This window comes from Physella acuta, unplaced genomic scaffold, assembly GCF_028476545.2.
Source record: "Physella acuta isolate Inbredline_101_S28 unplaced genomic scaffold, ASM2847654v3 ptg001729l, whole genome shotgun sequence".
NCBI classification, from domain to species: domain Eukaryota; kingdom Metazoa; phylum Mollusca; class Gastropoda; family Physidae; genus Physella; species Physella acuta.
In genome coordinates, this window is record NW_026733241.1 from 176,988 (window position 1) to 203,583 (window position 26,596).

Below are 26,596 nucleotides of genomic sequence, written 5' to 3' on the forward strand. Positions count from 1 at the left end.
TGTTCTATAAATAGCTAGATCTAACGGCTCAACCAAGTTGCTGTAACAATAGACAGGACTTACCTTGTAGGCAGATATGCGGCAGGTGTTTTATTTGTTTTAGATTTTTTATTTTTCTATCACGCGATTACACGGCTTTGATTTGTACATTGGTATTTATGTTTGAAAGAATTTTGCTGAATGAATTTCGCGCGTGTTTGCTCATTCACAATTAGAACACATCATTGTGGTTTTAAGTAATAACACTCACTCACACACACACACACACACTCACACACACATACACACACTCACACACACACACACACACACTCACACACACACTAACACAGTCATCAACACGCTCGCACACCTACAGGTAAAGACACGCACCTGTTCACACACCCGATGATCTGAAATTTAAAATGTTCACCTGACTGTGACTGTGTAATGAAAACAAAGACTTTCCAAAAACCCTTACACACCCTGCATAGCATAACTTTAAATCTATCATTGACTATTGCAGTCCTCATGCTGACTAACACTTATTGGGATGCTTTCAATGATAAGCTCCTTTCGAATATATTTTCCATCATTTCTTTTAGTTCTAATCCCCATCTTTGTTCAGGTCTATTTTCCATCTTTGTTCACTTCTATTTTCCAGCTAGACGAGATTTCAAAGCGAACAGTGACCTTACAACTACCAGATATTCAAACCAGTTTGTTCAATCTTACAACAAGCTTTTGGCATGGCGCACAATCAATACGCCACCTACTACGCCCCCGCCCATACTTCACCCCCCCCCCCCCCCCAGTTGCAAACAAAGGTAAAACAAACAGTCATTGTGACGAGTCCTACCTGCATGTCCACATCCCCTCATCCAGCGGTTCGTTCTTCACCAAAAAGGTAAAGTTTGAAGTTAAAGCTTGTGTTTTAGCTGTCGGGTTTCTTACATTCAATCATTGGGAGTTTAGACGTGCTATTCTTACATTTTTACATTATAACATGGCTTTTACAGACTTGTTGTTTTTTTAACATTTGCATTAAGATAATGGCTATATCCAACAATTGGCTTTTTAACATTTGCAGTGAAAACATCGTTATTCAAGACCAGATTCCTTCAAATAAAATTTATGGAGTTTCTGGTTGGTTTATTATTGTGTCATATTGCATCACCTGGGGTGGGTAGATGTTAGGAAAGAAGACGTGCCATATACAACTTTAACTTTTAGAAGGTTACACACAGTAAATTGTATTAAAAATTATACTTTTCAAAAGCACGTTTAGCGACACTGAAATGGTTTAGTTCTAGACTATTCAAAATAACACTTTTGTGGCGATGTGATCTGTGCAGGGAAGGGGGGGGGAGTAGACGAAGAAACGTGACACCGAATTTATTTTATTTTTGATTAAAATCGGATTGTATAAACATCAACTTGTGTTAAAATTTGTTGTTTTGATATTTTTTTGTCGACGTGTGAAAATATAAAATTCGGGAGGGGGAAGCCCTATGACGTGAATTATTTATAACTCTTCCCCGGAGTTTCTTCCAGGCGGGGGGGGGGGCCTCTGTCCCCTGACCGAAATGGAATTTATATAGAAAACATATACTTTTACTAGTGTCCGCCTTCCCGGAACCCCCCCCCCCCCCCGAAAATATCAAGTTGCCCCCCCCCCCCCCCCGCCCGGAGAAAAATGTCTGCTCTTTACCCACCCCTCCGTTCGCGGTTTTTAAAAGCCATACAAGAAGTATATGGTTGCTTATTATTACTCCACATTTTAAGTAGAAAACTTATACTGCTAAAATTATTAACTAACCATCATGTGAGAATACTTCCCCCTCCCTCACCCCCCTTCCCTCCCCACATCGAAAAGACGAGTTACTCCACAGGTTTACCAGAGTGATCATGAGTCACTGACTCCACAAGTTTGGTACACTTGATCAACCAGACTTTGAACAAATACTTCACGTCAACGTCATTGTTTTCTTGCCGCTCATTTCAGTTTCTCATTGGTTAAATGCATCACGTGATGTAGGAATGTCACGTGATCTTTACATTTCATGATAGACCACTTAGTGATATTTAAAAATCATCCATTTTACTTACATGAATCACATTCCTGAAATAGATCACATTACTGACACATCAAATTACAGACAAATATCACATTCATTGAATAAATATCATCACTGACAAATCAAATTACTAACGTATTTCACAATTCCAATAATTGATCACATCACTGACGAATCAAATCACTGATGTAGGCCTATATCACATTCCTGAAATCACATTTATGGCATAGATCAAATTACTGACATAGATCACATCACTGACTAGACTACTAACATTGATTACATTACTGACAAATCAAATTCCTGACTGCTCAAAGTTTTGACAGTGATCAAATATTGGCATTGATCAGATTAGTGACTTACTTTTCAAAATATTAATGAATATTTTGTCATAGATCAAATATTTGTTTAACTTAGTTCCAAGTTTAAGTTGGGATTTATTTTTTTTATCTTAGATTAAATGTTTGGATCAAATTTTTGTGCTAGATCAAATCTTTGTGCTAGATCAAATTTTTGTGCTAGATCTAAGTCTTGTCCTAGATCATATTTTCCTCTTTGATCAAAATGTTGTCTCGGATCAAATATTGACCTCGGTGTAACCCCAGAGGTATAGCGAGGGGGGGGGGGTCATATGTCCACGGGCGCCGACCTTAGGGGGCGGGGCGCCAAAATGGGTTGGAAAAACAAATTGAAAGTTTGAGGGGGGGGGGGGTGCAAATCATAAGTTCGAAAGGTGGGTGCAAATCGAAAGTTTGTCCCCGGGCGCTAGGAAGGATCTGTGTAACCCTTGCCCTTTGTTTTTCAGTCCTCCTGTAGATAGTGTGAGACAGCAGACAGCAGTTTTCAGCCCTCCTGTAGAGTGTGAGACAGCAGACAGCAGGCAAGATGGCGTCCACTGACTTTGACGAGCAGGTGGTGCTGTTCTTCCACCTAGCCGACACGGACAGCAGTGGCAGCATCTCTGTGGGGGAGCTGTGTGAGGTGCTACACAAGTGTGGGGACAACAAAAGCGATGAGGAGATTAAGGTAATCCGCTGGACAGTCACGGATTAGCTAAGTCACGACATTGAAACTGCGCAGACGCTTATTTTATTATTAAAAAAAACAACAAAAAAAAAAAAAAAACAACTTGTATTTTATAGGAGGGTAGACTGGGGAGTTGGGGAAGGTATGGTTCCATCACGCAATTTTGTAGTTTGACCCCCCCCCTCCTCCCACTGTTGCCACATATCCTTACAACTAGTGAGTGACCGCCCCTTTCTCAATTTTTCAGGGGAAATAACCAAATTACGTTAACGCTGTCAAAACTACTGAGTTGATTCCCTTTAAAGAAAAAATATGGAAGAACATAATATAGGCCCTATTCCTTTTTTTTTTAATAATTCAAAAGGGATTAATATATTTAAAAAAAACAGCAATAAAGCATTTCTAATTAAAAAAAACAGTTTGAACACAATGTGTAGAGTTTTAAAAGTTGTACCAGCACTAACTTCTATACATGATCTGTCTCCATACTCTAACTGCCTGAGACTGCTCTAACCCAATGGATGTGCACTACTCCCCAGAAAATGTTTGGGGCGATGGACGCCAACATCGACAACAGTGTGACCCTAGAGGAACTTCTCCAGGTCCTGTCGCAGTACGACCCCAAACGTAAGAGGTAAGGACTGTGGTTAGCCGTACCCAGCATTTCTGGAAGCAATGGTTGTTTAGTCGTGGTTGTTTAGTCGTAGCCAGTAGTATTCAAAATTAATCTTGTAAGCCCTTATAAGGAAAACATAACACCAAACTCGTGTATGTATATATATATATATATATATATATATATATATATATATATATATATATATATATATATATATATATATATATTATAAAATATAAATGCACTCAAGTAAAAAAAGCAAATATTCAGGCGAGGAGCTCGGGATAGGCTCATGTTGTCCAACCTTCTGTTTATTTATCTAGGTACTAGGTAGAATAACCTAAAATCCCCCCTTCCCCCTAGCACACACCATCTGAAGCTATGTCCCTGGGTTAGCTGTAATGCTTTTAGCTTAAACACCAACCATTGTTAAACTTAACTTGGAGTAACTGACCAGACCATGCTTGACATTCTACCTCCCCTTCCCCCCCCCCTCCAGAGAGTGCTCACTGCGCGCGGCCTTCAGAGAACTAGACACGGACAACTCTGGCACCATCAGCGCAGAAGAGGTCAAGGTCATGCTGGCAGACTACGGTCTGGAGGAAGAGCTCAAAAATATTTTCGACGCCGTGGACAAGGACGGCGATGGGAAGATTAATTATAATGAGTTTCTCTCATTAGTCGAGTGACCAGCAATAATTATAATGAGTTTCTCTCATTAGTCGAGTGACCAGCAATAATTATAATGAGTTTCTCTCATTAGTCGAGTGACCAGCAATAATTATAATGAGTTTCTCTCATTAGTCGAGTGACCAGCAATAATTATAATGAGTTTCTCTCATTAGTCGAGTGACCAGCAATAATTATAATGAGTTTCTCTCATTAGTCGAGTGACCAGCAATAATTATAATGAGTTTCTCTCATTAGTCGAGTGACCAGCAATAATTATAATGAGTTTCTCTCATTAGTCGAGTGACCAGCAATAATTATAATGAGTTTCTCTCATTAGTCGAGTGACCAGCAATAATTATAATGAGTTTCTCTCATTAGTCGAGTGACCAGCAATAATTATAATGAGTTTCTCTCATTAGTCGAGTGACCAGCAATAATTATAATGAGTTTCTCTCATTAGTCGAGTGACCAGCAATAATTATAATGAGTTTCTCTCATTAGTCGAGTGACCAGCAATAATTATAATGAGTTTCTCTCATTAGTCGAGTGACCAGCAATAATTATAATGAGTTTCTCTCATTAGTCGAGTGACCAGCAATAATTATAATGAGTTTCTCTCATTAGTCGAGTGACCAGCAATAATTATAATGAGTTTCTCTCATTAGTCGAGTGACCAGCAATAATTATAATGAGTTTCTCTCATTAGTCGAGTGACCAGCAATAATTATAATGAGTTTCTCTCATTAGTCGAGTGACCAGCAATAATTATAATGAGTTTCTCTCATTAGTCGAGTGACCAGCAATAATTATAATGAGTTTCTCTCATTAGTCGAGTGACCAGCAATAATTATAATGAGTTTCTCTCATTAGTCGAGTGACCAGCAATAATTATAATGAGTTTCTCTCATTAGTCGAGTGACCAGCAATAATTATAATGAGTTTCTCTCATTAGTCGAGTGACCAGCAATAATTATAATGAGTTTCTCTCATTAGTCGAGTGACCAGCAATAATTATAATGAGTTTCTCTCATTAGTCGAGTGACCAGCAATAATTATAATGAGTTTCTCTCATTAGTCGAGTGACCAGCAATAATTATAATGAGTTTCTCTCATTAGTCGAGTGACCAGCAATAATTATAATGAGTTTCTCTCATTAGTCGAGTGACCAGCAATAATTATAATTAGTTTCTCTCATTAGTCGAGTGACCAGCAATAATTATAATGAGTTTCTCTCATTAGTCGAGTGACCAGCAATAATTATAATGAGTTTCTCTCATTAGTCGAGTGACCAGCAATAATTATAATGAGTTTCTCGCATTAGTCGAGTGACCAGCAATAATTATAATGAGTTTCTCTCATTAGTCGAGTGACCAGCAATAATTATAATGAGTTTCTCTCATTAGTCGAGTGACCAGCAATAATTATAATGAGTTTCTCTCATTAGTCGAGTGACCAGCAATAATTATAATGAGTTTCTCTCATTAGTCGAGTGACCAGCAATAATTATAATGAGTTTCTCTCATTAGTCGAGTGACCAGCAATAATTATAATGAGTTTCTCTCATTAGTCGAGTGACCAGCAATAATTATAATGAGTTTCTCTCATTAGTCGAGTGACCAGCAATAATTATAATGAGTTTCTCTCATTAGTCGAGTGACCAGCAATAATTATAATGAGTTTCTCTCATTAGTCGAGTGACCAGCAATAATTATAATGAGTTTCTCTCATTAGTCGAGTGACCAGCAATAATTATAATGAGTTTCTCTCATTAGTCGAGTGACCAGCAATAATTATAATGAGTTTCTCTCATTAGTCGAGTGACCAGCAATAATTATAATGAGTTTCTCGCATTAGTCGAGTGACCAGCAATAATTATAATGAGTTTCTCTCATTAGTCGAGTGACCAGCAATAATTATAATGAGTTTCTCTCATTAGTCGAGTGACCAGCAATAATTATAATGAGTTTCTCTCATTAGTCGAGTGACCAGCAATAATTATAATGAGTTTCTCTCATTAGTCGAGTGACCAGCAATAATTATAATGAGTTTCTCTCATTAGTCGAGTGACCAGCAATAATTATAATGAGTTTCTCTCATTAGTCGAGTGACCAGCAATAATTATAATGAGTTTCTCTCATTAGTCGAGTGACCAGCAATAATTATAATGAGTTTCTCTCATTAGTCGAGTGACCAGCAATAATTATAATGAGTTTCTCTCATTAGTCGAGTGACCAGCAATAATTATAATGAGTTTCTCTCATTAGTCGAGTGACCAGCAATAATTATAATGAGTTTCTCTCATTAGTCGAGTGACCAGCAATAATTATAATGAGTTTCTCTCATTAGTCGAGTGACCAGCAATAATTATAATGAGTTTCTCTCATTAGTCGAGTGACCAGCAATAATTATAATGAGTTTCTCTCATTAGTCGAGTGACCAGCAATAATTATAATGAGTTTCTCGCATTAGTCGAGTGACCAGCAATAATTATAATGAGTTTCTCTCATTAGTCGAGTGACCAGCAATAATTATAATGAGTTTCTCTCATTAGTCGAGTGACCAGGAATAATTATAATGAGTTTCTCTCATTAGTCGAGTGACCAGCAATAATTATAATGAGTTTCTCTCATTAGTCGAGTGACCAGCAATAATTATAATGAGTTTCTCTCATTAGTCGAGTGACCAGCAATAATTACAATGAGTTTCTCTCATTAGTCGAGTGACCAGCAATAATTATAATGAGTTTCTCTCATTAGTCGAGTGACCAGCAATAATTATAATGAGTTTCTCTCATTAGTCGAGTGACCAGCAATAATTATAATGAGTTTCTCTCATTAGTCGAGTGACCAGCAATAATTATAATGAGTTTCTCGCATTAGTCGAGTGACCAGCAATAATTACAATGAGTTTCTCTCATTAGTCGAGTGACCAGCAATAATTATAATGAGTTTCTCGCATTAGTCGAGTGACCAGCAATAATTACAATGAGTTTCTCTCATTAGTCGAGTGACCAGCAATGCTGCTGAGAAAAGTGAACATCGACGAAACAAAAATATGGCATTCAAAGAGTCCAGATGTTTTATGTATTTATTGATATAAATATTTTATTTTATTGATGTTTTAAAATGAAGTCATATTAAATACACAATTAGAGAAGTTGTGTTGTTGTTTTTATTTGTTATATGTTAATGTTAATTAAATTTAGACTCATGGGTGATTGTACAACAAAAGACAATCAGCACAAACATAACTGTGTTGTATGTTTGGCATTATGGGTAGACACCGTTATGCTATCACTGGAAAGGGGAGGGTGTCACTTAGCAGACGTTGTAGTTTAACATTGTGAAGTGGAGCGAAAATAAACGTATTTTTTGTTTTCATTTTAGGAAATTACAAAACGAATTAAAGCAGATCAATACAGTACACCTATATTAGCACAAACTAAACGATTTAAACTATTTATTTTAAAACTTTTTAACGCATGTATTAATTTCGTTTTCAAAACATGATGTAACTTATGACATTTTTTCAATGTGCTCTTAATGTGAAGACCCTAAATCTGTTTTAAATTAAATCTACAATGTGACAAAAGCTGTGAAAAAAGGCTTCGAAAATGTACATTTAGATCTGGGTCTGTATGTCGATAGCCGAACTCACTCAACTTATTTGGCTAAAACCTTTGGTTGTTGATGATACATTGAACTTAATTTAGCGGCGTAGGTCACGTGGTCGGACCTCAAACTCGAGCATTTGTATGACGTCCCTGAGTCCACCCAGCCCGGATGGGTACCCGGCAGCCGACTCCCGTCAAGGTGGCTGGGGAAGGCGCCGACCATACCATCACATCATATGCCATGGTCAAGAAACAGATTAACTCCACTTCACCTGCCCCATGGATCGCCGTGACCAAAGGTGGAGCACATCCACGAATGATTGGGTAGCACATCCACGAATGTTTGGGTAGCACATCCACGACTGATTGGGTAGCACATCCACGAATGTTTGGGTAGCACATCCACGAATGATTGGGTAGCACATCCACGAATGATTGGGTAGCACATCCACGAATGATTGGGTAGCACATCCACGAATGATTGGGTAGCACATCCACGAATGATTGGGTAGCACATCCACGAATGATTGGGTAGCACATCCACGAATGTTTGGGTAGCACATCCACGAATGTTTGGGTAGCACATCCACGAATGTTTGGGTAGCACATCCACGAATGTTTGGGTAGCACATCCACGAATGTAAACATTCTTACATTCGTCTGTACTTTGTTGACTGTGGTATGTGTTGTTGTTTTGATAATGTACCGTGAATCGACCGATTGTATCTTGTATCAGACATCACATAAATAGGGTTTACAAAAATGTGAACTAAGCAGGGTCAAGTTTATGAACATTCAATTTTTTTAAAATTACTATTAATTGTCCTCGTTGTAAATCGCCATCCTCCCCCCCCTCCCCTCCACCCTACTTAGGAGAGTGACGTTATTTATGGCCGACACCCACATGTGGAAGAGTATACATGCCTAAGGCAAGGGGTATCGGCTAAATGGGGAAGGGGTTCAGATAAGATTTTAGAAAAATATCAATGTTTTAAAAAAAAATTCAAATGCATTTTCGAGGGGGGTTGTAGGCAGAGGTGTGATGTCATTTAAGGGGGGGGGGGGGTTCTGGCTTTTTGTGACGATGTGTGACGGAGGGGAGTGGGGGAGGTAAAAACCGTCAACAAAAAGCGTGACGTCATTTACGGATGACCCCGAAGAGTAATATAGTAACAAAATATTAAATACTTGAGACTAAGAAAATAAATGACAGATGGATAAAGAAATAGCCTACAAGATTTATACGATGGATAAATCTTGTAGCCTATTTTTTTTAATACTTAATAGGATTTGTTTCCCTTTTTAAGTAGATCAACATGTAAAATCTACTTGGTTTTTTTTGTTTTTTTTTTACTATTAAGCGTCGTTTGTATAAAATATATGTCAAGTAGATCTAGGCATTTTTACTAGAGTCTAGATCTAGATCTATTTTAACTCTAGCTTCATTGTTATTTTTGAGCCGACGTTTTTAACTCCAACTTTTACATAACAATTCAATCCCAACATGGCGGCCTCCGTTGATAACAGCAACTCCACAGCTGTGGAGGACGGTTAGAATTTTTCATACTTGTTATTTTGTTAATACGATTTTAAAATATACCATTTATTTTAATTAAAGTTAATACTCACAAACAATTATACTAAACCATATACATTGACTGACTTAGCTGATTTTATAATGAATTTTAAGCAGCCATCTGGTCAAGTTTTTTTTCTAGTGTCAGTGTTACATGCGCTCCGCAACGCAATGATGGATGATGGATTTCTCTGAGTCTCAATAAAATACTAACCGTATCTTTCCCATAGTAAAACTTTTTTTTCATAAATTTTTAAATTAGTTTAATTAGGCCTGGATCTAGTTCTATCTAGATTTAGAATTAGATCTATTCTAGATCTAGATCTAAAGAATTCATAGTAAAGTTGGTAAACTATCGCTTTAGTTAGTTAGTTAGGGCGGTTAGGCTGTTAGGGTCTCTAGCCCACTTTAGTTAGGTTAGGTAGTAAAATCGGCCGAGGCTAGATCTAGATATCTAGTTCTAGGTCTAGTAAATAAGTAAGTAATGTGAAAGAAGGTGCCTCATTAATCATTAAATTTTAGTAATTATTTCACATTTTAAGGAAGATTTATGTTTTTAAACAGTTGTATTAAAACTTGTCAGTAATTAATAAAGACTAGCGATGTTTTCATCAGATGCAACAAAGCCCGTTTACTTCAGCAGTCATCTTGTAGCTAGTCTCATAACGCGAGTTGAATTACCTCCCCTGACCCGCTTTTTTATGGCCACTTTCTAGTTCGTTTTTTTCGATCGCGTCTCGGCACTGTTGCTAAAAATAGCATTCGCGCAATACCATACGGGTAAATCTGTTTGGCGTCTGCTACACGTGATAGATCGTTGAATGGCCGACAAGCTGATATAAAAATTATTGCGACCGGATGCGATTTTCGTGGAAATTGAGCTAGATTTAGCAAAAGACAGCTATATTTGTGTAAAATATTATTATTTATACTTCTACTTACACAGATATTTTGATAACTGCAGTTCAGCCGTCCATTTTTCTTTTAAAATGTATCTTTAGAATTTCTGTACCTTTTGGCAATCGGTCAGGAGCATTTGCGCACTAAACCCACCCCCCTACGGCAGATCCGATTTTTTTCCCAGTGAACTCGTACTGACCTCCCACATAGCTAAGATAGTACATTGATACTGATGGGAAAGCCTCTAAATCTGTATTCCTTCTAGAGATCTAGAAATAAATCTAGATCGTGGAGTTTTTATAATGACTTTTAAATTGAATGTCTCTAGTTTAAATTTTTTTTTTTTCAAAACATAGCTACTTTTAGTACTATATTTAAGTATTTCAAACCCTTTTGGTAGTTTTTTCTTAAACTTAGACCTAGATCTAGTGATTAGATATCTATATTTTGTACTTATAACTTGCAGGTCTATTAAAATAATAATAAAACAGTTTGCTTGATAACTTCATTAGGTCATTTCATAAACACAAATGTTATAAACATATAAAAATCACAAAACCATAGGTAATATCTGAATTCTGTAGCCTACCTTACATTTAGGCTAATACTGAATTAAAAAGAAATTACATTAAGGTTTGAAATTAATACAACTTGTAATTAAGAAAGAAAGCTTCAATTCTAAATACTACAAGATATAATAACAAACAATGAAACAAATTCAAAGCTTTTTTCAACCCATTTAGTCGAAAAGATTTTTATTTTTTCCGATATTGACCAAAATAAGTTTTTAAAGCTTAGGCCTAATGTTTTTACAAACATAACTCAATTTTATTAGGCCCCTGTAAACATTAATTAAGATTCCTCTTTAGACAAAGCAATCTATTTGGCAGATGAAGTAGAGTTCATGTTTCTTGACCTCGGCATATGAAGTGATTGTCCGTGTGGTCAGCGATATTCACAGCCGCCTTTACTTTTTACCTTTAATTTCCCCAATGTATATCAGGTACCCATCAGAAATGGGTGGACTCTAATTGAATTTTATTAAACAAACATTTTGATATAGATCTATAACATTCCAAACAACATCTGTTCTGTAGAATTTACCTTTCTGCTTCCAAATGCGGTATTTTCCAATTGAAAATTCATCACAAAACATACAATAAATTATATAAATGGCATTTTATAAATTTATATAAACTATTTACTTTCACCTTGGTGTAAAAAAATGTAGGTATAAGCAAACTGATTTCAATTGTAAGAAAGAATCATGTCTTTTCTTGCTTACTAGCTTTAAAACAAGTGAATTTGACTTTTTACCTGCGTTTTTGGTCGCGTTTCTATATATTTTATTTGCGACACTAAAAAAATTATATTTAATCAACCAATTATGCTAAATTAATAAAATTGGTACTGTTGGATTGCATTTTTAAAGCTCTACAATTATATGCTATTCTTTTTATAATTTGAAGAAAATTGAATTTATATGAGACTAACTACATCTTGTTTAAGATTTTTTTTGTAAACTTATCGTTAGCGGAAGATTCAGGGGAAGCCACTCTATTTTACAAATGGCTGCTCGCAAACACTGCTGTTTAAAGTTAATTTCTGGCCTATATTGATATATTTAGCCATTGATTTTGGTTTATTATTCAATCATCTATAATATTTGACACAAATATATCAAAATATACTTCTATTAAAGCCGTAACAATGAGGAAACTTTGTCGTACATTTCTAGCCTCGGACGATTTTATGTACTTAAAATGATAGATTACAGAATTCATTTTCTAGTCTACTCACTAGGATGCAAGATAATAGATTTAAATAGGCTAGATATCTAGATTTAAATTATCTAAATTTAAATAGATATCTAGATAAAAAATCAAGTAATTCTCTACTCTAGACCTAGACTAGAAGTCGTTAACAGTAACATCTACAGATCTGCTATTACTACACTACTAGATATAAAACTTGTCATGCCATTGTTTGCATATTTATGACAAGATAGAGAATGCAAAATTAAATTATAGTAGCCTAGGGCTAGATGAGTATACAAAAAACTATAGAAATGCAAACCATAGAAAATGACAATGAATAATTGAATTGGTCACACTGTCAAAAACCAAGAAAACTAAAAAGAGTAGTAGCAGACCATTAAAAGCTCTATGTTCCTCAAGGAACCAAAATGAATGATAATTATGATGAGATATAAAACTTGTCAGAAACTGAAAGTGTTGGTTTTGAAATAACAATTGTTATGGGCAAAAAGGGGACAAGAAATGTGCCTACAATGAAATTAGGCTCACACAATTGTGAATAAACGCAGGTTATGATTGTGAGGCTGGAAAAGCTCTCCTCTGCTGACCACAAACTATGGCACAAACAGATACCATTTTGTAGACTGATACAGGAAACATGCCATAGCTGGTACCCCAATGTGTCAATTATTTTATTTTAATCAGAATATTGAACAGTTAATTATTTTATTAACATTTTAATTATTAAGTTTACATTTGAGTGTTCATCATGACTTGTAATTTGTTGTTTTTAAATTGGTGCATATTATTTAAACTTTAGGTATTCAATTTTCATCTTAATCGGATTAAATGTATTTTTTTTGTACTTTTTTCTAATAAAGAAATATCTTGTCTTTTTTTTTAAACTTTAGACCTACTTGAGCAGAAGATGACTAGCTCACCCACTGAGGTGTTAAGTCTTGAACAGAAAAAAGTTCTTCATGAAAACCAGCCTCAAGATGGAGACTTACAATCAGCTAACTCCACAGCCAACTCTTTTCAGTCATGTAGCTGTGGGCCATCAGTGCTAGCTGTCAGTTCACTTGATGAGAGTATGACACCAAAAGAAACTGTTGATAATTCTAAACCATGCCTAGAAAATCAAACCAAAGAAGCTGCCCTGCAGATCCAAGAAGAAACCACAACACCTTTTGTAGAGAACTCCGCCTCCCAGCACAGCGTGGCCAACTCTCTGTCTGAGCTGAGCAGTGGATCCACGTGTTCAGGCAGTTTATCAACCATCCCAGAACATGGTACTGTCTCCAGTAGCACAGCACATACCACGTCTGGAAACTCTGACCCTGCCTCCAGCACCGAGGTCTCTGCTGGCAGTAGTGATGATGTTTTCCATGCAGGCGGCAGCATGACGACGCAGCAGAGTTCAGGGTCGCTGGCCTCTAAAGCTGACTCGGATTCTTGCCTAGCTGGTGGGAACATGGCGTCAGATAAAAAGCTTGAACACCAGAACTCTGAGGAGCGGCCGGTGCGTGAGATGCTGGTCCGCAGGAAAAGGTCGACCAGCACGGAGACGAGCAGTGAGAACAGGCCAGTTCTGGAGACTCTGACGTTTAGTTCCAAGACAGAGGAGAAGCCTGCCAAACACGACTGCAGCAAAGCCGAAGGGGAACTGTGTATGTGTCCCTGCCCTCTGTGTGACAGGTCCTATCCTGCCTTTAACAAAGAGGACATACTCGCTCACCTTGTCCTCATGCATAAGTTTGTTATTGCTGATGTAAACTACATTGCCAATCTTCCAGCGTATGTATTTCAATAGTTCTATTAAAATACTAACATACCTTATGTAGCACAATATTTGTAAATACTAACATCATACCATTTGTTTCTAAAAACTGATATTAGTTTATGTATCTCACGTTTCTATGTGACATAAGAAATGTGTCGGATATTCCTCTATGACATCAGGTGTACGTACCATATATTTATATATTACATGTGTATGTATGTGCTTGAAAATTTCTCTACGACAGATGTATGTGATGTATCAGATCTTTATCTATGTCACTGACTGTTGGTGTAAAAATATTTACATACAGATTTTTAAATGAAACCATTTTTGTTTAATTAGTGCCTCTATTTTAAACCTTGTTGTTTTCTCGACTAAGTTACCTGAAGTACTGGAAGAAACGCATGGAAGAAAAGCCAATAACTGAGTTTTGTTCTAAAATTGTCACAAACACTGGAGTGAAAGATGAAGGTAAGGCCTCTAATACTGTGGTATCAGTGTTACAGATGTTATAGTTATCTTAAGTGACATATGTAATACTATGGTGTCAGTGTATCAGATATCTTAGCTTGACCTAGATCTATCAGCCTGTAAGGCAACATATGATTGAACATTTCCAGCTCCTAAAGAAGAGTTCTATCTGTTGTGTGATGCACTGCCAGAAGATAAAGACATCAGGGAACATCTTCAAAGGAAAAAACTGGTCAGAACCCCCTTTTTTTGGCTACTTTAATTTTTTTTAATGTTCCCAGTACTTGTCTGTTAGGCAACACACTTTTTAGTTGTCTCATTATTTGGTTGTGGTACATATTTTTAGATGTTTCTTGATATGTGATATGATTAAATGGATTTCTTTTATGGCTTCCTCTTTATAATGTTTAGCCATAAAATTAGGTGAGGGGTGGAAGCAGGCGCTGTAACTGAAATAGCAATGTAAACAGAAAGTGTTATTTCACCACACTTGGCGTTGAAATAACACTTTCTGTTTACATTGCTAGCCATAAAATTACCTTGCTTAAACTGCAGACGTTTTCTGAAGTTAACTGTTAAACATCAGATTAATCTAGAATGAGGGCCTGTTAAGTTTGTTCCATTTAAATGTGTCATACAACAAGCTATAAGTGTAGACACATCATCTACTGATTCCCATGAGAACCAGCTGTATAAGAATGATGTTGTATTTGACCCTGTGTTGTCTGAAAGAATTGTTGTCTGCCCCCAGGAGTCAGTTTTAGCTCAGCAACAAAGAGAGAGAGAAGAGACAAAGTTTTGTCGTCAATGCTTGTTTTGCAAACAGACGTATTGTGGAAACAGGTTAGTTGACTTCAGCAACATTACAAAGTGCAATAAGCTTTATAATATACCGTTTAATCCCATATTTCAATGACAGAAAGTTCTGATTTTACTGGCAAAATGTTTATATTTGCTATCTTATTTTAAGGTTGTTCTGTTTGTTCATTTGATGTGATCATAATATTTGTTTATTATTACATCAGGGCTGTTCTGTTTGTCCGTTTGTTGTGATCATAATATTTGTTTATTATTACATCAGGGCTGTTCTGTTTGACCACTTGCTGAGAGATCATACATTTCACATGGGCCAGCCTGACAATCTGGGTGAGTACCTCAGTTGTTTCTTGGACATTCCTTGCATCATGTACCCCATGGTCAGACACTAACCTGCATCATTGATCCTCCACATAGGTGCTTGACTTATACAAGATTTAAGATTTGATTATACTTATTATTTATTAACCCTGAAAGCGTGCCAAGCCACGATCGTGGCTTTGCTGTTACATAACTTATAACTCGTAAGGCCACGTGGCGCGCAATTTAAGGGTTAAGGATATGACCTAATTTGTTTGACAATAAACGATTGCATATTTTCTCATCTCCAGTCTTTACAGATGAACTGTTTGATCTGATTCAAGCAAAACTTGACAAGTGAGTCACTGACAGTTTACTCAATCAATGACATTAGCTCACTTGTGTTGTCTTAGTGACTTAATCAATACAAACATTAGCTCACTTGTTTTTATACCCAGACATCATTGTTCAATGTATTGTCTGGTGATTTATAGCTAGAACATGAGACACTAATGTGTATAGACTGGGTTGATAGCTGACTTATGGTGCTTTGTTCTTTCAGTCAGCTGTGTCTCTTCTGTGAGAAATGTGTATAGACCATGTTGATAGCTGACTTATGGTGCTTTGTTCTTTCAGTCAGCTGTCTCTTCTGTGAGAAATGTGTATAGACCATGTTGATAGCTGACTTATGGTGCTTTGTTCTTTCAGTCAGCTGTCTCTTCTGTGAGAAATGTGTATAGACTATGTTGATAGCTGACTTATTGTGCTTTGTTCTTTCAGTCAGCTGTCTCTTCTGTGAGAAATGTGTATAGACCATGTTGATAGCTGACTTATGGTGCTTTGTTCTTTCAGTCAGCTGTCTCTTCTGTGAGAAATGTGTATAGACCATGTTGATAGCTGACTTGTTTGTTCTTTCAGTCAGCTGTGTCTCTTCTGTGAGAAATGTGTATAGACCATGTTGATAGCTGACTTATTGTGCTTTGTTCTTTCAGTCAGCTGTCTCTTCTGTGAGAAATGTGTATAGACCATGTTGATAGCTGACTTATGGTGCTTTGTTCTTTCAGTCAGCTGTCTCTTCTGTGAGAAATGTGTATAGACCATGTTGATAGCTGACTTATGGTGCTTTGTTCTTTCAGTCAGCTGTCTCTTCTGTGAGAAATGTGTATAAACCATGTTGATAGCTGACTTGTTTGTTCTTTCAGTCAGCTGTGTCTCTTCTGTGAGAAATGTGTATAAACCATGTTGATAGCTGACTTATGGTGCTTTGTTCTTTCAGTCAGCTGTCTCTTCTGTGAGAAATGTGTATAGACCATGTTGATAGCTGACTTATGGTGCTTTGTTCTTTCAGTCAGCTGTCTCTTCTGTGAGAAATGTGTATAGACCATGTTGATAGCTGACTTATGGTGCTTTGTTCTTTCAGTCAGCTGTCTCTTCTGTGAGAAATGTGTATAAACCATGTTGATAGCTGACTTATGGTGCTTTGTTCTTTCAGTCAGCTGTGTCTCTTCTGTGAGAAATGTGTATAGACCATGTTGATAGCTGACTTATGGTGCTTTGTTCTTTCAGTCAGCTGTCTCTTCTGTGAGAAATGTGTATAGACCATGTTGATAGCTGACTTATGGTGCTTTGTTCTTTCAGTCAGCTGTCTCTTCTGTGAGAAATGTGTATAGACCATGTTGATAGCTGACTTATGGTGCTTTGTTCTTTCAGTCAGCTGTGTCTCTTCTGTGAGAAATGTGTATAGACCATGTTGATAGCTGACTTATGGTGCTTTGTTCTTTCAGTCAGCTGTGTCTCTTCTGTGAGAAATGTGTATAGACCATGTTGATAGCTGACTTATGGTGCTTTGTTCTTTCAGTCAGCTGTCTCTTCTGTGAGAAATGTGTATAGACCATGTTGATAGCTGACTTATGGTGCTTTGTTCTTTCAGTCAGCTGTCTCTTCTGTGAGAAATGTGTATAGACCATGTTGATAGCTGACTTATGGTGCTTTGTTCTTTCAGTCAGCTGTCTCTTCTGTGAGAAATGTGTATAAACCATGTTGATAGCTGACTTATGGTGCTTTGTTCTTTCAGTCAGCTGTGTCTCTTCTGTGAGAAATGTGTATAGACCATGTTGATAGCTGACTTATGGTGCTTTGTTCTTTCAGTCAGCTGTCTCTTCTGTGAGAAATGTGTATAGACCATGTTGATAGCTGACTTATGGTGCTTTGTTCTTTCAGTCAGCTGTCTCTTCTGTGAGAAATGTGTATAGACCATGTTGATAGCTGACTTATGGTGCTTTGTTCTTTCAGTCAGCTGTGTCTCTTCTGTGAGAAATGTGTATAGACCATGTTGATAGCTGACTTATGGTGCTTTGTTCTTTCAGTCAGCTGTGTCTCTTCTGTGAGAAATGTGTATAGACCATGTTGATAGCTGACTTATGGTGCTTTGTTCTTTCAGTCAGCTGTCTCTTCTGTGAGAAATGTGTATAGACCATGTTGATAGCTGACTTATGGTGCTTTGTTCTTTCAGTCAGCTGTCTCTTCTGTGAGAAATGTGTATAGACCATGTTGATAGCTGACTTATGGTGCTTTGTTCTTTCAGTCAGCTGTGTCTCTTCTGTGAGAAATGTGTATAGACCATGTTGATAGCTGACTTATGGTGCTTTGTTCTTTCAGTCAGCTGTGTCTCTTCTGTGAGAAATGTGTATAGACCATGTTGATAGCTGACTTATGGTGCTTTGTTCTTTCAGTCAGCTGTGTCTCTTCTGTGAGAAATGTGTATAGACCATGTTGATAGCTGACTTATGGTGCTTTGTTCTTTCAGTCAGCTGTGTCTCTTCTGTGAGAAATGTGTATAGACTATGTTGATAGCTGACTTATGGTGCTTTGTTCTTTCAGTCAGCTGTGTCTCTTCTGTGAGAAATCATTCAAAGATAAAGCCAGCCTCAGGGAACATATGAGGAAGAAACAACACCGCAAGATCAATCCCAAAAATAAGGAGTACGATAGGTTTTATATCATCAACTATATGGTGAGTAGTTTAGATAGACTTTTTTATATCATCTATTGTATGGCGGGTACGTTAAGTTTTTTATATGTTTAATATTGTATGTTGAGCAGAGTGTGATAGGTTTCTGTTTTTCCTTAGGAAATGGGTAAAAACTGGGAAAGTTTGCAGTCAGAGGACAATCGTCTTGTGAAAACAAATGACAAAACATCGGATGAAGAAGAGTAAGTTGTTTCTGTGACAAACTTAACTGAAAAAAAAATTAGTTTCTAGTGATAACTTTGTCAGTTTATACTTGAATGTAATGTTTTGTTTGTCCCCCCCCCCCCAGTGAGTGGGCTGGATGGGACGAGGAGTCTCAATACAAGGTGGTCTGTCTGTTCTGTGATACGTCCTGCGCTGTGCAAGCAGACCTACAGAAACATATGAAGGTATGGCAAGCCTACTTTGTTTAATGAGTTTGGGTAACACAAACTGTGGGGTACCAGTAACATTATCAACATTTTTTTTTGACAGGAAAATCATTGTTTTGATTTGCAAGAAGTCAACCACAAACTACAGCTCAATTTCTATCAAAAGGTCAAACTTATCAACTACATTCGTCGTCAGGTCAGTCGTCTTTTTTTTTAAATTTTACTGCAAACTAGTTCAGAGTTGTTTGTAAAATTTTACAAAATTTGTATCTCATTTTACAATACATTTCAAAATCTGGCAACCAAAGACTCACCAGGAAATATGTTTAAGCTATTGTTTTGCTTGTTTACCTTGACACATCATCAATGTTGAAAATGGCAGCATCAGAGACACTTGTATTACAATCAGATGTTTTGGGAGTCTAAGTTCAGTGTATAGCTATTTGCAATAAATGGCAAACACGATAGTAAAAAAAAAAGTTATAAACAAAAGAAACAGTAAACAAAGATATGTATAAAATATATGCAAATAGAAGATGGTACTTTGAAAGGAATGTCATGTTGATCCTCTGGGCAGTTAATTTCTGTTGTAGATCTACCACAAGACATGCTATGGGTGTCAGTTGACATTTGCTGACAAAGTTAATTTCTGTTGTAGATTTACCACAAGACATGCTACGGGTGTCAGGTGACATTTGCTGACAAAGTTAATTTCTATTGTAGATCTACCACAAGACATGTCAGGTGACATTTGCTGACAAAGTTAATTTCTATTGTAGATCTACCACAAGACATGCTACAGGTGTCAGGTGACATTTGCTGACAAAGTTAATTTCTGTTGTAGATTTACCACAAGACATGCTACGGGTGTCAGGTGACATTTGCTGACAAAGTTAATTTCTATTGTAGATCTACCACAAGACATGCTACGGGTGTCAGGTGACATTTGCTGACAAAGTTAATTTCTGTTGTAGATCTACCACAAGACATGTTATGGGTGTCAGGTGACATTTGCTGACAAAGTTAATTTCTGTTGTAGATCTACCACAAGACATGTCAGGTGACATTTGCTGACAAAGTTAATTTCTGTTGTAGATCTACCACAAGACATGTCAGGTGACATTTGCTGACAAAGTTAATTTCTGTTGTAGATCTACCACAAGACATGTCAGGTGACATTTGCTGACAAAGTTAATTTCTATTGTAGATCTACCACAAGACATGTCAGGTGACATTTGCTGACAAAGTTAATTTCTATTGTAGATCTACCACAAGACATGCTACGGGTGTCAGTTGACATTTGCTGACAAAGTTAATTTCTGTTGTAGATCTACCACAAGACATGCTATGGGTGTCAGGTGACATTTGCTGACAAAGTTAATTTCTATTGTAGATCTACCACAAGACATGTCAGGTGACATTTGCTGACAAAGTTAATTTCTATTGTAGATCTACCACAAGACATGCTACGGGTGTCAGGTGACATTTGCTGACAAGGATGAGCTCAACTCCCACCTAGAGACCAACACAGATCACATCAAGAACCTGCCTGATGCCACCATCTGGGACCAGCCACAGTAAGTCTCTACTCTCTGGTGTTATGTGCAGACCAGCCACAGTAAGTCTCTACTCTCTGGTGTTATGGGAAGAGCTGCGCAGTTTATTTATTCTGTCTGGTTTTATAGGCAGGCCTGTTCAGTTGGTTTCTCTGTCTGGTTTTGTGTGAGAACCTGCTCAGTTGGTTTCTTAGCTTGTATTGGTTTGTTTGTGTACAGATTCTTAATTTCTATATTTTCTTGCAAAGGTTGCAGGCGTATATCATTTTGCCTTGTTATAAAAATCTCTAGGTTAAATAAAAATATTTTAATAAGTCCTATTAATTTCAATTTTTCTATTTCTCTGTTTCATAAAAAACTTATCATGCCTAATGTAGCCTATTACCACCATTGCAGCATTAAGTTTGGTGATAATTTACGCTGTTAATTTTAATGCAAAGAAAATAATTTTATTAAAAAACTTAATTCTTTAAAATATTAATAACAAAATGTCACTATTATGGAAAATCATTACTTTTAATACTGAACTTTTTTTTTTTTTGACGTAGTCATCCCAGTGATATATTTGGTTTATGTCATAGGGTTCAGCGATTTAATGTCCCCCCCCCCATCATCTCCAGGTACTTTTTCCCCACGTATGAAGACGACTGCCTGCTGTGTCACCTGGATGATGACGATGACGGTGCTGCCGGCGACGCCCAGGGTGTCACTATCTACGCTGAGGACATTCCTGTCGCTGACACCATCCTAAAAGACCAAAAGCTGTGCCGTGATTTACAGAAGTCTTAAACAGGGCTAGACTCTGATACAAGTCAATGAATTCATCAACTACTTACATGGGAGCATGGATGAAACAAGCTTTAGCTCGAATATATGCGCATGTCTGCAACTTAGACTTTTTTTTTTTAGACTTCCTAGTTTTTTGTAGGTTTTTTTACTGAAGATATTTTATTCCTTCACTTCCCCTGCTCTATTAGGTTATTTTTATAATAAAGCTGGTCTTTAGAGAAGCTATTCTGGAAATATATTCCCCTTAACTCTGTCCATATGTGATATAAATGTGTTCATCCTGGGCTGTTATATTTTATATCTGAGCATTATATCCAATGATTGCTATAAGATGAAGAGCTATGTGCAGATGACATACATTTTATGACTTACATTTCTATGTTGACATATCGTGTTTTCTGTAATGAGAGTGGTGATTTATGAGCTACATTATATATCTGATATGGCACTTCATTTCTATTGTAAACACATTTTTTAAATCCATTTTATAGGGAGAACTGAATTAGTGTACAGGTTTTTGAAGATTGACAGATTATACTAGACTTTGTACACATTTGGGCACCATAGGGCATTCTGGGGCATGGTGATGTCAGTAACTGCCAAAGTTGTTGTGTTGTCCTTGATAAGTGGCCAGGGTACTTTGTTGTGTGAATAGTGTGTTGTGCAGTGTTTGTTGTGTAAATAGTGTGTTGTGCAGTGTGTTAGTGTTGAGTCGTATACAAGAGATTGATGATTAAATGTGTCTCACTTGTGAGGTTTTCAATGGCAAAACAAAACAGCCAAAACATGACGATAACATTTTTTGGAGTTAAATCATTGTTATAAAATGTTTCTATAACAAAAGGCGGAATTATTTTTGAACTAAAACATCTAACGAAACATTTCATTCCCCAAAATTTTGTAATCCAGTTTCTAATTGAGTTGTATCAAGTCAGCCTAATAGGGAAACTGCCTGGTTGTGGTACAACTCTGGTAGTAGTACAACTCTGGTAGTGGTACAACTCTGGTAGTAGTACAACTCTGGTAGTGGTACAACTCTGGTAGTAGTACAACTCTGGTAGTGGTACAACTCTGGTAGTGGTACAACTCTGCTAGCGTTACAACTCTGGTAGCGTTACAACTCTGGTAGTGGTACAACTCTGTAGTGGTACAACTCTGGTAGTGGTACAACTCTGGTAGTGGTACAACTCTGGTAGTGGTACAACTCTGGTAGTAGTACAACTCTGGTAGTGGTACAACTCTGTAGTGGTACAACTCTGGTGGTGGTACAACTCTGGTGGTGGTACAACTCTGGTAGTGGTACAACTCTGTAGTGGTACAACTCTCTGGTAGTGGTACAACTCTGGTAGTGGTACAACTCTGTAGTGGTACAACTCTCTTTATGATCAAGTGAAATAAAATGAAAGTTGAAGATAGTGTTCCTTGTTTATTTCTTGTTTAGCAAATTTTGTTAAACCACGTTGAATTTTTAGTTTTTTTTAATTTGAATCTTAACGGGTAATTTTCTCAATATAGCAGACCTTAACGACTGCCTGAATCTCTATACAAGCTAATTAAACATGCAAGAAATGATATTTTAATGCTAGTCTAGTTTGAGATAAAAACTTCCAGCAGAGTGTTCTTAATGTTTGCTATTTACAATTACTTGTTGCGTTATCATTTTTTACTTGGATGTTGCTTCTATCATCACAACGCAGAGTAGTTCTTGTTGTGAAACAGTTTTCTTGGGTTTTGGTTAAACTAATTGTAGTCGAGTTTTAAGCAATAGCTCAAATAATGCAGTTGCTTGAAAATGTTTCTAAATTATTCACATTTGTTTACTTTTTGTTTTCTAGTACACACACACAAATTTGTTCACAAATTTTGTTTTTTGTTAATCTTATTGATTTAAATAGTGTGCAATAGTTTTGCACTTTTAAAGTCATTTTTTAAAATGTTTTATAACAGAACTTACGTATGTAGGTTTGCATTTTTGTTTTAATAAGCAATTTTTTTTTCTGTATGTTCATATTTTAAGTATGAAAACATGTTACTTTATAACTTTATGTTTATTCTTTGATGATTTTTATGATATACTCAATTGTTTTTTTATTTGTTAAGCTGTTTAATATTTTTTCACAACTTATGCAAATTTCCAAAGTTTGTGCACAGTAACAAATTGTTTTGTGTTAAACTATCTCGTAAGCCCATATATTATTTTAGTTAAGACACATTAAAAAATGCTAACTTTATTTAGAAGTCAAATAGCAGTTTAATATTAAGTTACAATATTCAGTTATATTGAAACACTTAGTTAACAATTCATACAAATTTTAGATAAAATAAATTTAAAATCAATTGCACTCAGTTAATTCGCATTTAGTACTTTTTTATATATTCTTTAAAGCGATTATATAGAATACGTTATGAAATCTAGTTTTAATTGAAGATTTCGTTAATGACATTTTTAAAAATTAATTATTAGTTTGCTTACTGTGTACTGGTACAGGTAGTTTTATTTTACTTTGTCCTGTTTTTTCACCTGTGTGTTTACATTACGTTGCATTGAGCTGATATATCTTTGTATGTGTCTGTGATGATATATCTTTGTGTGCCTGTGGTAATTCATCTGTGAATGTAGTGATACATTTTAGAGATTTACTTTATCACATTCAGGTTAAAAAAATCTAATTACAATACACCGAACAAATTGTTATCACTGATTACTAGCAGCTGCTTATACTTGTTCACTTAATTTTAAATCTTGAGAAGCACTTCAGTATTTGATATCCAATTTACTATTTTGATAATCTTTTTTCCCAAAGTACAATTTTTGTAAAGTTTTTCTACACACACCTACTGGGTAGTCAAATGTTTTATCATTCTTATATCAGCTGGACCTGGACCCTCAGGCTAATCCAATCACAGCATCAGGCATCTGTGGGTTTGAACATTTGAACTATTTATAGCTACTGCAGTGTGCTTTAATCAAAGTTTTATTACGCGTTTAACTTGATAGATTATTAGCACTAGACAGTCACATGTTGAAAGTGGATTACACATTAGTGTGAAAAAATGTAACTTACACATTATCTGAGAAATGTGGATTGTACACATTTGTGTGAGAAATGTGGATTATACATATATGTTAGAAATGTGCATTGTACATATATGAGAAATGTGGATTGGAAACTGGTAACATTTTGATTACTTTTGTTTGAATATTTACTAAACATTTATAATCACAGGTGGTTTTTAAACTGTCAGTTATACTAATAAATTAAGCCATTTTTCAAACTCAGTTATACTGATAAATTAAGCCATTTTTCAAACTGTCAGTTATACTGATAAATTAAGCCATTTTTCAAACTGTCAGTTATACTGATAAATTAAGCCATTTTTCAAACTGTCAGGTATGCTGTTAAATTAAGTCGTGTTTTTTAAGAATTTATTTCTTAAAGTGTTGAGCATTGCTATTTCTTACATTTATCTTTTCACTAAAAATATATTTTTTATAAGTCATATAGATAATTGCTATAGTTCAACTTAGTTTTACTTTGTAATTCAATTCATGAAAGACCATGGTTTGTGTATATTTGTAAGTCATTTCATGGAAGACCATGGTTAGTCAAACATTGTAAGTCAATTCATGTTTAGTTCAGTATGACTGGGGACTGAGCCACTGAATTCTGTGTGAAACTTGTGTTGTACATTTTTTTTTTATTATCTTGGGTTTTTGGTTTCTTTTGTTTTTTTTGTCTTCTAAATTAGTTTACATTTTTTTTTACATTTTTTCTTTAGAAATGTTTAAAATAAATATAAAACAATAGACAGGTGGCTAGTCTTACTAATGAATGATAGCAACTTTTTAGCTAGAAGACTCAAAACTTTTCTTTATAAGAGTATATTAATGATCTTTCTATTAAGACATTACTTTTAGGTTAAAACATTATTTTATACAATTTTGAAACTGGTATTTGTACTTAAATTACGATCATTTTAGAAACACTAAATTAATATTTCATAAGATGAGAACAGATAAATTAAATTAAGAAAAAAGAAAATATATATATATATATATATAAAATATACATACAAATCAAGAGTTATCGACAATTAGTCGCCACTACTCACAGTGCTACAAAGATTCACAATGTATATAGCATAACTGCCTCATTGAAATTTTAGTTTAAAAATCAACATTCAAAATTGTGTTTAACAAGATAGCAGGGTCATGTTTTATGCCAGCTAACATATAAGAAGCAGTGTTGGACACTCACAGGCAATATGTGCTTATGTATGTTGTTTGTTTTTTTGTAAAATAGATTTTTTTGACTTTTTGAAGTGTGTTTTACTGTAAAGCGTGTAAAATTTGTTATAAATAAATGATTGTACATTCACTGAATCTAAAGTCAATCTGACTGAAATTGACTCATCAGCTTCAGTCAATGAAACTATAATTACAGCGTGTCTATGTTAGGACCTGACAAGAAATATGTCTTGTCAGTGCATATACTTGTGCTGTATTATTCCATATCTAGTCTAACTAATTAGAAATTTAATTTAATGTCTTTAATTAAAGGCTAAATATACTGGTATGTATACAGCTTTGTACATTTGATTAACTGCAAGGGTAAGCTAAAAGGTAATTAGTGCACCTCGGTTATTATATAATAGGTGTTTAGCATACTTTTACCTACCATACTGAAAGTGCTTAATATGTTAATAATTATGATAGTTATAAAGGGTATTTAGCATACTTGTGTTTACCATACTGAAAGTGCTTGGTACCATACAAAAGGTGTTGTATACAAGTCATATATGTGATGTACATCAATTGGATTGATCTAGCTGATTGAGAGCAGGGCCAATGGAATTTTTTTTGTCTGCTCGTGTACTGCCATTTGAGTTCCATTCTTGAGATATTCCGTGTGTTGGTTTGATGAGGCATTACGTGTGTTGGTTTGATGAGGCATTACGTGTGTTGGTTTGATGAGGCATTACGTGTTGTTGGTTTGATGAGGCATTACGTGTGTTGGTTTGATGAGGCATTACGTGTTGTTGGTTTGATGAGGCATTACGTGTTGTTGCTTTATGTGGCCATCTCATACATCTTGGTGTGCTGGTATGTTCAATAACAGACTGATTTATTTGCCATCAAACGTGTGTTACTTCTCTCCCAGGCTGGGTGTGGTTGTGCATGAGGTCACGCACAGATTTAAGTCCAGAGACTTATTGACAAAGTAAACTGCTGAATTCAACCCTAGACCTAAAACAAAC

At 35.9% G+C, this 26,596-nt stretch overlaps 2 protein-coding genes across 2 annotated transcripts; both read left to right on the forward strand.

Annotated features, from left to right (window-relative positions):
- Positions 1-837: 837 nt before the first annotated feature.
- LOC131930170 (uncharacterized) lies at positions 838-4,420 on the forward strand. The gene is made up of 5 exons (XM_059286585.1): positions 838-886; positions 2,863-2,875; positions 2,916-3,083; positions 3,623-3,717; positions 4,202-4,420. The coding sequence occupies exons 1-5, from the start codon at positions 843-845 to the stop codon at positions 4,389-4,391; spliced, it is 510 nt and encodes a 169-aa protein (XP_059142568.1). The 5' UTR covers positions 838-842; the 3' UTR covers positions 4,392-4,420.
- A 5,065-nt stretch (positions 4,421-9,485) lies between these two features.
- On the forward strand, positions 9,486-23,688 carry LOC131930166 (zinc finger protein 277). The gene is made up of 13 exons (XM_059286581.1): positions 9,486-9,537; positions 13,132-14,017; positions 14,383-14,474; positions 14,624-14,706; positions 15,226-15,317; positions 15,556-15,620; positions 15,902-15,947; positions 18,471-18,603; positions 18,721-18,803; positions 18,911-19,010; positions 19,096-19,188; positions 20,442-20,569; positions 21,169-23,688. The coding sequence occupies exons 1-13, from the start codon at positions 9,492-9,494 to the stop codon at positions 21,335-21,337; spliced, it is 2,016 nt and encodes a 671-aa protein (XP_059142564.1). The 5' UTR covers positions 9,486-9,491; the 3' UTR covers positions 21,338-23,688.
- Positions 23,689-26,596: the final 2,908 nt, after the last annotated feature.

Coding starts and splice junctions, on each gene's coding strand:
- LOC131930170 (XM_059286585.1), top strand. CDS start 843: ATGTCCACATCCCCTCATCCAGCGGTTCGTTCTTCACCAAAAAG. Junction 3,084..3,622: donor AAAGCGATGAGGAGATTAAG/GTAATCCGCTGG, acceptor ACTACTCCCCAG/AAAATGTTTGGGGCGATGGA. Junction 3,718..4,201: donor TACGACCCCAAACGTAAGAG/GTAAGGACTGTG, acceptor CCCCCCCTCCAG/AGAGTGCTCACTGCGCGCGG.
- LOC131930166 (XM_059286581.1), top strand. CDS start 9,492: ATGGCGGCCTCCGTTGATAACAGCAACTCCACAGCTGTGGAGGACG. Junction 14,475..14,623: donor CACTGGAGTGAAAGATGAAG/GTAAGGCCTCTA, acceptor GAACATTTCCAG/CTCCTAAAGAAGAGTTCTAT. Junction 15,948..18,470: donor ATTCAAGCAAAACTTGACAA/GTGAGTCACTGA, acceptor TTGTTCTTTCAG/TCAGCTGTGTCTCTTCTGTG.